Source organism: Notolepis coatsorum, assembly GCF_963971535.1.
Source record: "Notolepis coatsorum genome assembly, chromosome: 5".
Lineage (NCBI taxonomy): Eukaryota > Metazoa > Chordata > Actinopteri > Aulopiformes > Paralepididae > Notolepis > Notolepis coatsorum.
The window spans coordinates 207614502-207629171 of NC_140169.1; the positions used below are offsets into that span (position 1 = coordinate 207614502).

At 41.8% G+C, this 14670-nt stretch overlaps 1 protein-coding gene across 1 annotated transcript in view; it reads right to left on the reverse strand.

Annotated features, from left to right (window-relative positions):
* The window catches only part of LOC311228525 (fibronectin-like), a 156804-nt gene extending 156399 nt beyond the window's left edge, over positions 1 to 405 (reverse strand). Inside the window, 1 exon segment of the mRNA XM_084314427.1 lies at positions 96 to 405. Within this exon segment, the coding sequence (XP_084170553.1) occupies positions 96 to 234 (139 nt within the window). The 5' untranslated portion in view covers positions 235 to 405.
* Between the last annotated feature and the right edge of the window lie 14265 nt (positions 406 to 14670).

Genomic DNA, 14670 nt, shown 5'->3' on the forward strand with positions numbered 1-14670 from the left:
TAAAAAACGAATGCAATGTTACAAAGTCAGTTTTCAGATATTGATAACACACACATGAAAGGTTAGGGTTAGGGTTAGGGTAACGAGCAGCTCACCTTGGGACACTGAGGGGACCTGGTGCTGCTGCGCCTGTCTGCGCGCCCTGCGCTCCGCACCCTGCGGCACGCAGCTCACCGCGCTCCCGATGCAGAGCGCCACCAGCACCCGGGCTATGGAGGAGCCGCCACCCGACATGTTCAACGGAGGGATGGAAACAAATTACCACCGATTATAAATATAGATGCCCTCCTGAAATTGAAAAATGTTATTTTTATTTTTTAGCGGAGACGGAGATGGGTCAGTTCCAGTGTAATTGCAGTATTTGGGCCCCTCGGCTAAATGTCCCGTGCTGCGTCTCCGCCGCTGTCCAAGCCCCAGTGTGTCCGCCAGGCGCTCGAGCTGCAGGTTACCAACCGGGCTGTGGGAGGGATCTATCTGCAGAGGGGGAGGGGAGGGGGAGGGGGGGCAACAAAGGGGATAGCCTTAACCATACAGAGACAGAGTAGACCAGTAGACCAAAGTTGGAAAGCCAGATTTTTCCCAAAAGAGGAAAGTGTTTTTAAACTATAGTGGCTGTTCAGTTATGAGACACTGGATGTTGCAACGTTTGGGTTGTGACACTTAATGGAAGAAAAAAATAAGTTGGATTGCAAAAGCCCCCCCCCCCCCCACACACACACACAACACACACACACACAACACACACACACACACAATGATACTCCGTCCAGTTTTCTCACACAAAACGGTTGAAACAACTGCAGGCTAAAGCAGAATTTAGAACAGATTTTTTTTTTTTTTATAATTTTATTTTCATTTTCAACCAGCATGGATACATACAGGATATGGTCAGTGTCAAAATAGAGAATCATCCATTTTGGTCCCCCCCCCCCCACTCCCTCCCACCAGTTCCCTCCCACCAGCCCGAGCCCATCCCCCCACCAGTTCCCTCCCACCAGCCCACCCCCCCCCCCCCCCTCCCAGATTCAACTCAGACTCACATTAGGCAAACACTAAACTAACAGAAATAAGTTAAATGCAAACATAACGAAACAAAAACACATTCACATCTTCAACTTGCTCCGAGGTCCCAACATAGTCTCATAGATTCCACTATGGGAGTGTACCCAACCTTTCATTCTCCATATACGTCAAAAAAGGTTGCCATGTCTTATAGAATCTATCCGTAGAGCCTCCTAAGGTGCATCTCATCTTTTCCAAGGGCAGGAACCCCATTACATCTCTGGTCCATTGGACATGTGTGGGAGAGGCCTCCTGCTTCCACATCATAAGTATTAAACGCAGAGCAATTAGGGTAGAAAAAAATGCAAACAAGCCTTTAGCTAAGCTAAACAGAACTTTTAAAGAGAATCCGCGGATGAGGTCAGCTCAATATAATATAATATACTCTGCCCACCTGAAACAGTGGACCAAGTCAACACTCTCAGTTACAGTGGGTGAAAATATTGTCACAAGGAAAGATGAAATTACCTACCTAGGTTCCATCCTAGAGGCAAATCTTTCCTGTGACAAAATGGCATCCAATGTAATCAAAAAATGACAACCAACGAACTTGTACCGGATCTCCTCTCTGGTAAACAAGAATACTCTGAAGACTCTAGCAGGAGCACTCATTCAAGGGTACTACGACTATGCGTGCACCTCATGGTACCAAAGCACCTCAAAGGCGCTAAAAACAAGATTACAAACATCACAAAACAAACTGGTCAAACTACTACTTGACCTTACTCCTAGAACCCACCTCACCCCTGCCCACTTTGACAACCTAGGATGGCTTAGTAGACGACAGAGTACAGCAACTTGCAATGGGCCTGGTCTACAAGATACACTATACGACTAAGGTACCCATGTACATGTCAAAATACTTCCCAAAGGTCAGTGAATACCACGACCACAACACCAGAGGAAGCTCCACAAATCATGTTAAACCCAGATTCGGCTAAAACAAGGGACTAAACACTTTTCGCAATTATTATGCCACATCAATGTGGAACGCCAAAGCTGTAAAGGAATGTGAATCACTAGCCACGTTCAAAACCACTCTCAAAGAGCACCTACGGGAGACTGCAATTCGAAACTGGCCACTGTAAATGTACAGTAAATGTCCTAACCCAATAATACACCAGACCCTCTTCTAGGGACCAAGTAAGGTTTCGTCGATATTTCAATGTACAGTTTTGCTTGTACAGTTGTACAGTTTCCCCCACCCCGCCTACCCAACCCCCCCCCCCACCCCACCTACCCAACCTCCTCCAATGTACAGTTTCTACGTCAAATGTATATACTCTCTTTTTTAGACTATTTTTGTATCACAAACATACTGTATTTGTAAATCTGGTATGTCATAAATGTATAGATGTAGCAGTACTGTCTATCTGTATGTCGTGTATGTCATATATGTTATGATGAATTGAAAATGGGGGACCCTGATGTAAACCAGATGAAAGTCTTTCTCTGGTCTGCATCCCCTTAACAATTGTATGTATTGAGCTGTACTGTATTGTACCCATTCAGCAATCTGTTAATAAAATGTTCATTCAATCAATCAATCAAGGTAGAACCCCTGTACCCCCAAAGAGTGGGGAAGTGTATACAACTTTTCAGAAATGATCGACCACAGTGGTTGCTTACCAGGCCGTGATATGTAGCCCCGTGAGTTTTATGATAATGCAGTGGTTTTGCTTTGTCTCCGGGTGATGGAGGACATAGTGGGAGATAATTTATACAACAGGACCCTCCCTGACTTCATGCAGGATATTGGCTATAGGTTTACAGTCTAGCTCGTTGAGATCTGCAGGAATTAGGTCACATGTGCGTCAGTGCCGGGCAGGTCTCCAGCAGTAGCTTCACGTTTCAGTGTCTGTAAAATGGTTATTATGTCCAAGGTTTTCTTGTGATAGATTCCAGCTGCAGGCTCCGGTGGATTCTTCATCTACCTTGCACCTGTTTTTTAATATCTAAAATTAAAGAAAACAGTTAACTTTTTTTTTTTATCTTGATTTGTCAACATCTGGGACTAATTTAAATGTATTAAAAAAAAATTGCCTCCAGGGGCCTCATGTTCATCCAATCTTTGATTTTAAGAAGCTGTTTAATTTGTAACAATGGATAAGGTTGGTTTTGACAAGGATGTCAGCCATGCAGGATATTTGGTGGAGTTTCCGACTGAATGGGAACACTGAACAATGGCATGGCTACCCTGCTAGAAACACCAGCATATCAGCATCATTTCAATTGGCTGGTTTAGCTGGAGGACTAGCATGGTTACCATACCAGCACAAAAACACAACATATGCTGTTCTTTGCTGGTATAACCATCATGCATTATGCTGGTCTTTGCTGGTATAACCACCATGCATTATGCTGGTCTTTGCTGGTATAACCATTATGCTGGTCTTTGCTGGTATAAGCAGCATGCATTATGCTGGTGTTTGCTGGTATAACCATTATGCTGGTCTTTGTTGGTATAAGCAGCATGCATTATGCTGGTCTTTGTTGGTATAACCATCATGCATTATGCTGGTCTTTGTTGGTATAACCATCATGTATTATGCTGGTCTTTGTTGGTATAACCATCATGCATTATGCTGGTGTTTGCTGGTATAACCATCATGCATTATGCTGGTGTTTGCTGGTATAACCATCATGCATTATGCTGGTCTTTGCTGGTATAACCATCATGCATTATGCTGGTCTTTGCTGGTATAACCATCATGCATTATGCTGGTCTTTGTTGGTATAACCATCATGCATTATGCTGGTCTTTGTTGGTATAACCATCATGCATTATGCTGGTCTTAACCATCATGCATTATGCTGGTCTTTGCTGGTATAACCATCATGCATTATGCTGGTGTTTGCTGGTATAACCATTATGCTGGTCTTTGTTGGTATAACCATCATGCATTATGCTGGTCTTTGTTGGTATAACCATCATGCATTATGCTGGTGTTTGCTGGTATAACCATTATGCTGGTCTTTGTTGGTATAACCATCGTGCACTATGCTGGTCTTTGCTGGTATAACCATCATGCATTATGCTGGTCTTTGCTGGTATAACCATCATGCATTATGCTGGTCTTTGTTGGTATAACCATCATGTATTATGCTGGTCTTTGTTGGTATAACCATCATGCATTATGCTGGTCTTTGTTGGTATAACCATCATGCATTATGCTGGTCTTTGCTGGTATAACCATCATGCATTATGCTGGTGTTTGCTGGTATAACCATTATGCTGGTCTTTGTTGGTATAACCATCATGCATTATGCTGGTCTTTGTTGGTATAACCATCATGCATTATGCTGGTGTTTGCTGGTATAACCATTATGCTGGTCTTTGTTGGTATAACCATCATGCATTATGCTGGTCTTTGCTGGTATAACCATCATGCATTATGCTGGTCTTTGCTGGTATAACCATCATGCATTATGCTGGTCTTTGCTGGTATAACCATCATGCATTATGCTGGTCTTTGTTGGTATAACCATCATGCATTATGCTGGTGTTTGCTGGTATAACCATCATGCATTATGCTGGTGTTTGCTGGTATAACCATTATGCTGGTCTTTGTTGGTATAACCATCATGCATTATGCTGGTCTTTGTTGGTATAACCATCATGCATTATGCTGGTCTTTGTTGGTATAACCATCATGCATTATGCTGGTCTTTGCTGGTATAACCATCATGCATTATGCTGGTCTTTGTTGGTATAACCATCATGCATTATGCTGGTCTTTGTTGGTATAACCATCATGCATTATGCTGGTCTTTGTTGGTATAACCATCATGCATTATGCTGGTGTTTGTTGGTATAACCATCATGCATTATGCTGGTCTTTGTTGGTATAACCATCATGTATTATGCTGGTCTTTGTTGGTATAACCATCATGCATTATGCTGGTCTTTGCTGGTATAACCATCATGCATTATGCTGGTCTTTGTTGGTATAACCATCATGCATTATGCTGGTCTTTGCTGGTATAACCATCATGCATTATGCTGGTCTTTGCTGGTATAACCATCATGCATTATGCTGGTCTTTGCTGGTATAACCATCATGCATTATGCTGGTCTTTGTTGGTATAACCATCATGCATTATGCTGGTCTTTGCTGGTATAACCATCATGCATTATGCTGGTCTTTGCTGGTCATGCTGGTGACCAGATATGCTGGTCTATATTGGGTTTTCTAGCAGGGTAGCGGGAGAGAGGTAACACATTAAAACTAGCCTATTATGTAATGGAAGAAAGCATGCTTTTGTGTCATTTAAAGGTAGATTCTGTAATGCTGCCAAACAACAGGGACGTTATTACCATATTATAGCTGTAGTATAATAAGTTACAGACCTCTCTTGGCAGAGACTGGCATGTGGCCAGCTATATACCCCTCCTCTCTATGTAAATGAGGGAAACCTCAGATGCTTACGATTTTAAATAAAGGTTGAAATGAAAAAAAATCTCCACTTAACTCCGACTCCACGCATCAGAACAAAACTAAAAGAAAGTTGCTAGAGGTTGCTGTTTGACAGCCTTACAGATTGGTCACTGACAAGATACAAGATTCAAGAGATGTATTAGTCACATACATACATACACGAGACATGTAGTGAAATGAAGGTGGCCATGCCCACCTTGATTGTGCAAAAAAATACAAATAATAAAATAGAATAATAAAATAGAATAGATAATAAAATAGACATGATAAAAAGTACTAAGATAAAATACAATACAATGCTAAGCTTAAGAATTAAGGTAAGTCTTATATACAATACTATTACTATATAATATACAGTACAGTAAAATACAACTGTTTTACACAGACAGCGGGATACGTCGTTTACATTCTCCAGCAATCTCATCACGTAACGTTGATATAAAGCCAGACGGGGAGGGACTAGTGCACCTTATGATGAGGGGGAGGCCGTTCCACAGCTTTGGGGCAGAAACTGCAAAGGCATTAGTCTTCAGCCTAGATGGAGAGAGAGACTGGAGGACCTATGAGATCTAGGAGCAACATGAGCGGAGAGGATATCTATTAAATCAGAGGGAGCCAGGCCATTGAGGGCTTTGAAAATAAATAATAAGACCATAAAATGGATCCTGATACTGGACTGGGAGCCAGTGAAGGGAAGCTAAAATAGGGATGATATGGTCTCTCTTTTTAGTGCTGGTCAGCATTCTTGCGGCAGCATTTTGTACAAGCTGCAGACGGGATATGGGTGACTGGCTGATTCCATAGATACAGGGAGTTGCAGTCTAGGCAGGATGTGATGAAAGCATGGATAACTTTCTCCAGGCCAGGAAAGGACATAAGAGGGACAGGACATCATCAGGGACAAAACACGTTTTGCAATTATGCCACAATAATGTGGAACGCCCTACCCACAACCGTGAAGGAATGTGAATCCCTACCCTCCTTCAAAACTGCTCTCAAAGAGCACCTACGGGTGGCTGCAATTAGAAACTGGCCCCTGTAAATGTCCAACCCCCCCCCCCCCCCCCCACCCCCAATGTACAGTTTCTTCCCCTTTGGATGTATATATTTTTTATGATCTCTTGTTACTACACAGTTCTGTATATCTGTATGTCTTGTATGTCATAAAAGTCCTGATTAATTGAAAATGGGGGACCCCGATGTAAACAAGACGAAAGTCTTTTTCTGGTCTGCATCCTCTTATTAGCAGTTGTTTTGTATTGAGCCGTACTGTAATTGTACCCATTCTGCAATCTGTTAATAAAGTTTCCAATCAATCAATCAATCAATCAGAGGTTTAATTTTTGCGATGGACCTGAGCTGAAAGAAGCTCAGGTCAGGTCTCAGGCTGAGGTCCTTCTAACAAGACATCACCTCAGTGGACCAGCGTTGAACGAGGCATGGAGGCCTCCGAGGGGTTCTAACAAGGCTCACATGCCAGCTGCTCCCTGGTCGGAAGTCCTAATTATTCTCGGTTGCTTTAGACACTTCAATTTAGGTCATAGGTCGCCCATAACGTTCAGCTCGGGACACAAATTGAGTAGATTTAGTTTCAACTTTGGATACAAGGTCATGTGGTATATGTTTCCTGCCGGCTCGCTTGTGTAAAAACGTACCAAAAACAGGCATGGGACCGGTTGCAGGCTGCGTGTTGTTTTTGTGCACATAATATGACATGAGTAGGCGGTACAGTCACAAGACAGAGAAGTGTAACATTATTTTCATCCATTCTAGATGATGTTTGACAGCTGAATAATAATTGAATGGAAAACAATAAAAGTATAATTTGAGAGAAACTCTGTGACATAAAGATTGAGTGATTATTCATTATTAAAATCTCCCAGTTCCTGTTGTTTGACGTCTCTCAGATCAGTAGTAAACATTATGTCTCTCAGATCAGTGGTAAAACATGATGTCTCTCAGATCAGTGGTAAAACATGATGTCTCTCAGATCAGTAGTAAACATGATGTCTCTCAGATCAGTAGTAAACATGATGTCTCTCAGATCAGTGGTAAAACATGATGTCTCTCAGATCAGTAGTAAACATGATGTCTCTCAGATCAGTAGTAAACATGATGTCTCTCAGATCAGTGGTAAAACATGATGTCTCTCAGATCAGTGGTAAAACATGATGTCTCTCAGATCAGTAGTAAACATGATGTCTCTCAGATCAGTAGTAAACATGATGTCTCTCAGATCAGTGGTAAAACATGATGTCTCTCAGATCAGTAGTAAACATGATGTCTCTCAGATGCGTGAATACCAAACCCAGCCGCATTTCTCGGAGACGCTCTCTGATTGGCCGACGCCTGTTTCTACACTGGTTAGTTTAGGCACTCTTTGAAGTTGGTTAAGGTTAGAGTTTGTCTTAGAGCTGTGGTTCTCAAACTTTTGGCTCTCCAAGTACCACCATATGACTGGCGTTAAAATACAGTCTATTCAGCTATGCACAGTTCACGCAGGAGGCAAATGTATTCCTAATACCATTATTTATTGTTAACTTTTGTCAGACACAGCCACAATGTACAAAGGGATAGCACTAGAACTAGCAAACGCTTCCACACAACTCATACAATGCAAGGGGCATTGAGAACATAATAACTAACATTCTCAAATGTACTTAATTCTCTCTCTCTCTCTCTCTCTCTCACACAGCAAGCAATTGTCCGTCATTCTCTCTCTCACACACTCACACACACTCACACACACACACACACACACACACACACACACACACACACACACACACACACACACACACACACACACACACACACACACACACACACACACACTTAGTTACAAAAACTTAATTTCCTGCATTCTGGTGCAGGAATTTTTGAATTTTTACCCTTTAAATGCCAGTGTTTGTGATGGGCATCACAAATTATTGTAAAAAAGAAAAGAAAACACATATTCAATACGTTTTTTAATGTTTACCCTTTAAATGCCAGTTTGTGTGATGGCATCACAAATTATTGTAAAAAAAAACACAAAAAAAGTAAAATATTTTCAATATATCAAATGCAAAGTACATTTTTCTGGGGGGGGTTATTACAGGCTAGGCATGTGTCAATGATTAGCAGCGACACAGATTTTGATGGATTTTTTGTAATGTCAGATTTAACACCAACTCTTTTCAGAAAAGTGGGAGTACTTCATTTTTTATCTGACATTACAAAAAAATCTAAAAATAAATGGTTATGATCAGGGCTGAAGTTGAATTAAAGATTTATGACTGTTTAGACTGCATTACTCTCTTTCACAGTGATCTCCTGGTTGTTCCCCACTTAGGTTATCTAACTATCGCGCCACCGCAACCAGAAACACTGGCCTGGCCTGCTTTTAAGTTCAGTGGCCTGACAAAAAAAAGATTTTTTTTTTTTTTTTGCTTTTTTGTAAATGTTTTCAAGTACCACCAGCAGTACCACCAAGTACCACTAGTGGTACGCGTACCACAGTTTGAGAACCACTATCTTAGAGCATGGCGATAGAACGCCAGGTAGTTTGCAGGCTGTTCGACGCGGAAATGGGCAAAGACACAGCTCGTCACGGATTGGGCAAACGCGTCAGTGGCCAATCAGAGAGCGTCAGTCAGTGCCAATCAGAGAGCGTCTCTGAGAAATGCGGCTGGGTTTGGTATACACGCCTCTAGGATCAGTGGTAAAACATGATGTCTCTCAGATCAGTAGTAAACATGATGTCTCTCAGATCAGTAGTAAAACATTATGTCTCTCAGATCAGTAGTAAACATGATGTCTCTCAGATCAGTAGTAAAACATGATGTCTCTCAGATCAGTAGTAAAACATGATGTCTCTCAGATCAGTAGTAAACATTATGTCTCTCAGATCAGTAGTAAAACATGATGTCTCTCAGATCAGTAGTAAACATGATGTCTCTCAGATCAGTAGTAAACATGATGTCTCTCAGATCAGTAGTAAAACATGATGTCTCTCAGATCAGTAGTAAACATTATGTCTCTCAGATCAGTAGTAAACATGATGTCTCTCAGATCAGTGGTAAAACATGATGTCTCTCAAGCCAGTGGTAAAACTGTATAGCCCCTTTCGCACATGCACTGGACTCCTGACCTTTACTGCACATTACTCGGAAGGGATGTATTATGCGAACGCCAACATTCAACACGCAAAATTTGCATGATGTCACACAGATGGCCCTGCAGCAAGGTGCCACATTGTCAGATTAGATGAGAATGAGCCCTAAATGGTCCTGATTATGTTGATCATGGCATTTAATCCCCAACCGCTCCGGCTCCCAAGTGTGAATGTGTGGAACTGTGTGAGTGCATAGGCAGCCTTACGGTTCAGGGTTTCAACATCAAACATGGGGCCCTCTTCTTATTTGACCAACCCCCCCCTCCCACCCCACCCCAGCCATACATTTACATGAGAATGTAGCGGGCCATATACATTAGTTCCTGTGTACTAGGTGGTGATTCTCAAATTGGGGTGCAAGCAAATGAGAGAGAGAGAGAGAGAGCCAGAGATACATTTCCTGCTTACTTTTCGGCCCTAAAATCTTAATGCATAATGATACAGTGACATGTCATTTATCCAATGAAACAGCAAATGATTAGGTTCATGCATTGTATTCTACCTCACCCAGAATCACAATAGGAAGCCAATGAAAATATAACGTTTTAGACTAATAATGCTATCTGGCGGGAAGCTCAAGCTAGCCACTGTGCCAAACTCGCCACATCAATTAGACCATGGAGAATTCCATGACTTGGTTGATGTCAGTTTCTTCTACAAGGTGAACGACTTTACCAGTGAACATCTTTCTGTGTTGGTGATATGCCTTTTCAAGTGTTTATATCGCGCATCCTTTATCCACATTGGCACAGTGTGCACATTTGCTTTGTCAATCCAGGGTGCGTTTGCTTTGATGGAAACACAGCTAAGTGTGAGTGGGAAGGTGTTGCTGAAAAACTGCACACATGAATCTTCCCGGGGGAAACCAGTGTGCTAATGTCTTCTACGTGCTGCCTGGGAAGGGTGTACTGATAGTGTGGTTGATGAAGGGTGTACTGATAGTGTGGTTGATGAAGGGTGTACTGATAGTGTGGTTGATGAAGGGTGTACTGATAGTGTGGTTGATGAAGGGTGTACTGATAGTGTGGTTGATGAAGGGTGTACTGATAGTGTGGTTGATGAAGGGTGTACTGATAGTGTGGTTGATGAAGGGTGTACTGATAGTGTGGTTGATGAAGGGTGTACTGATAGTGTGGTTGATGAAGGGTGTACTGATAGTGTGGTTGATGAAGGGTGTACTGATAGTGTGGTTGATGAAGGGTGTACTGATAGTGTGGTTGATGAAGGGTGTACTGATAGTGTGGTTGATGAAGGGTGTACTGATAGTGTGGTTGATGAAGGGTGTACTGATAGTGTGGTTGATGAAGGGTGTACTGATAGTGTGGTTGATGAAGGGTGTACTGATAGTGTGGTTGATGAAGGGTGTACTGATAGTGTGGTTGATGAAGGGTGTACTGATAGTGTGGTTGATGAAAGGTGTACTGATAGTGTGGTTGATGAAAGGTGTACTGATAGTGTGGTTGATGAATGGTGTACTGATAGTGTGGTTGATGAAGGGTGTACTGATAGTGTGGTTGATGAAGGGTGTACTGATAGTGTGGTTGATGAATGGTGCATTGATGTGTGATTGATGAATGGTGCATTGATGTGTGATTGATGAAAGGTGTATTGAGGTGTGATTGATGAATCTGTTGCAGATTGGCCAGCTGTGTGACTGAGGAAGCGATCTAGTCAAACAAATGAACAACCAACCATCAACCAATCAACCAACTGAACAACCAACCAATCAATCACCCAACTAATCAACCAACCAACCAATGTGGAAATACATCTTTCAAGAGAGTTTATAAATTAAGGCTGAATTGTTCAAGATATGTATGATGTGAAATCTCTCTTGGGGTGGTTTTCCTCAAAGCAGCCCTCATTGGCACACAAACAGGAACTATAACACACACCATCTGACTATTTGAGGGAATATGAACACCAGAGACAAGATGAAAGTCCATCCATAACATAATTAATGTTATTCCTATGATCTTGACATAGTCATGGTAAATAAATAAAAGTTGTCGGTTCGATCACCAGACTGGCAGAAGAATAATATTGGGTAAGTAAATGAATAACACTCTCCCCTTCCTCAAAACCCCATCGTTGATCATGGCATTTAACCCCCAACTGTTCCTGCTCCCAGGTGTGAATGACTGTGACGCAGGGTGTTGCTGAAACACTGCACACATGTTCAGTGAATCTTCCCTGGGTGAACCAGTGTGCTAATGTCTTCTAGGTGCCGGGAAGGGTGTGTTGATGGTGTGGTTGATGACGGTTGTATTTATGGATGTTACCAACCAACCAATCACCTAAAAAAAACAAATAACTCACCAAAGAACCAACAAACCAACCAACAAACCAACCAACCAACCAACCAACCAACTAACCCACCAAAACACCAACCAACCAATCATCAACCAACCAACTAACTCACCAAAGAATCAACCAATCAACCAACCAACCAACTAACTCACCAAAGAACCAACAAACAAACCAACCAACCAACCAACCAACCAACAACCCACCAAAAAAACAACCAACCCACCAACCAATTAACCAACCCGCCAACAAACAAGCAAACCAAGCAACTCACCCACCAACCAACCAACCAACCAATTAACCAACCCACCTCCAACCAACCAACCAACGAATTAACCAACCCACCAACCAACCCACCAACCAACCAATTAACCAACCAGCTAACCAACCAACCAACCAACCCACCAACCCACCAACCAACCAACCAACCAACCAACCAATTAACCAACCCACCAACCAACCAATTAACCAACCCACCAACCAACCAACCAACCCACCAACCAACCAACCAACCAACCAACCAACCAACCAACCAACCAACCAATCAATCAACCAACCAACCAACCAACCAACCAACCAACCAACCAACCAATCAACCAACCAACCAACCAATCAACTAACCAACCAACTAACCCACCAACAAACTGACCAACCAAATACCAACCTACCAAACAAACCACAGAGCAGTGCTTCTTCCAAGCATCAAATAATATACGTTGAAATACATATTTCAAGAGAGTTCATGAATGAAGGCTGAATTGTTCAAGAGGGATGATGTATGTGAAATCTCTATTGGGGTGGATTTCCTTAAACTCTTTATCCCAATGCCCTGGGAAAGTCAGCAGCAGCGTCCACTGGCACACAAACAGGGACGATAACACACACCATCTGAGTATCTGAGGGAATATGAAACACCCGGAAGAACCTTTAATATCTGTTCAAAACAAGTTACATTTTCATCACTTTGTTTCAATATGGATCGTTGGATTATTGTAACTTCGACGTTTTCTCAATAGAAGCAGCATGACTGGCCATCCTAGATGTGTTTCAAGGGTACACTTTGATGTGAAGTGTGTGGACTTATCTTTCACTTTAAGGGGAGACACTACAGGTGAATAGGGTAAAATAATTAACTAATAGATATCACAATGAAACTTCCCCAGTTGATTACTTATATTAAGACAAGACTGTTTTGTATTACAAGTTTTCTGAAATTGTATGTTTAAATAAGCAAATGAGGCATTATCTACTTAAATATGTACTAATTTGCATATAATTCCAGGACAGAAATCTGAACATTGGATAAAGCCATTTTCAAAATTATTGTTTCATTTTGTTGACATATTAGAGCCAAAGGTTATTACAGAGGGGATTTTGGATATCTCTTTTTATCACTCCATAAATCAGAAAATACTCCATTCAGTAAATTTTTATGGTAAAATTCCATATTTCGCCATGTTTTTAGGAATGAAATGTGATATAAATCAGGGTATGAATGCGATATCAACAAACCCTTCTGTAAATACCTTCAGAACATAGATATGAATAGAACTGGAAGGTTTGGTGTATGTGAGTGCTACTCAGGGGTGCAGTGGTAATATGGGAACTGGTAACACGCGCGTGCATGCGCGTGCGCGCGGGTACGTGCATGCGCACAGAACAGATTTTTTTTTTTTTTTTTATAAATAGCAAAGCTGAAAAAGGTAGCAGGATGTAGCCTTCAATATATAAAGAAATTATATTGTCAACAGATATGGTTAAAAGACAATGACACTGTCACTAATGGCCTCTATGGATGGAATGGCATTCCATGGCAATCACAGACACAGCCCATCGTTCACACCAAACTTGATGAGGGGGCAGGGAATCAGGGATTCAATGTGGAACGCTACCCAAAGCTGTAAAGGAATGTGAATCACTACCCACTTTCAAAAACACTCAAAAAACAACTACGGGAGACTGCAATTCGAAACTGGCCCCTACAAATGTCCTAACCCAGTTGTACAGTAAATTACCAAGTATGGCTTTGTCAGTATTCCAATGTACTGAATGATTGTATTATTATTCTTCCAATGTGATTGCGTGGCAAATACATTTCTTTGTAAGAATATATCTGCATTTTGTCAGTACAAGATTAATCAGTGATCACATTGAATTAAAACATGATTATTTCCAGTGCCACGATTATTTATTTCAAGATAAACAAACAGGCAAATAGCCTACCTTAGTCAATCTGGACAAATACATTAGGGCCTATAGACTAGAAAAAAAGAAAAGCTGTTTTAAATGCGGTTACTTGCCTTGTTGTGGAGTGGCAGCACAGCTGTCTCTGTTGTGGGGGACAGTGGGATCATTGTCAAATGATCTGTTTGTATTTGCGGGCGGGGGCGTGGTTGAAGACGCGCTTTTGTTATGGGTGGCCGGGTACTTAGCGCACAACAAATGGATAGAGCACATTTTTGTATGCGCGTACACGCGAGTACACATCCGTGCGCGATCGCGCGTACTTCTGCCTCAGTGATCTAGTAACACGGCGTGTAACCGCGTGTGTGCACGACTGCACCCCTGGTGCTACTGCAGTGGAGATTTCTGGCTCAGAGTATGAGGAAAAACTCTTAAAACTCATTTTTGGGAAAACACCTTCAAAGTTCTGTATTGTAAAATGCCATACTTTTTTTTTAAACAGATATTTACAAACACAATACA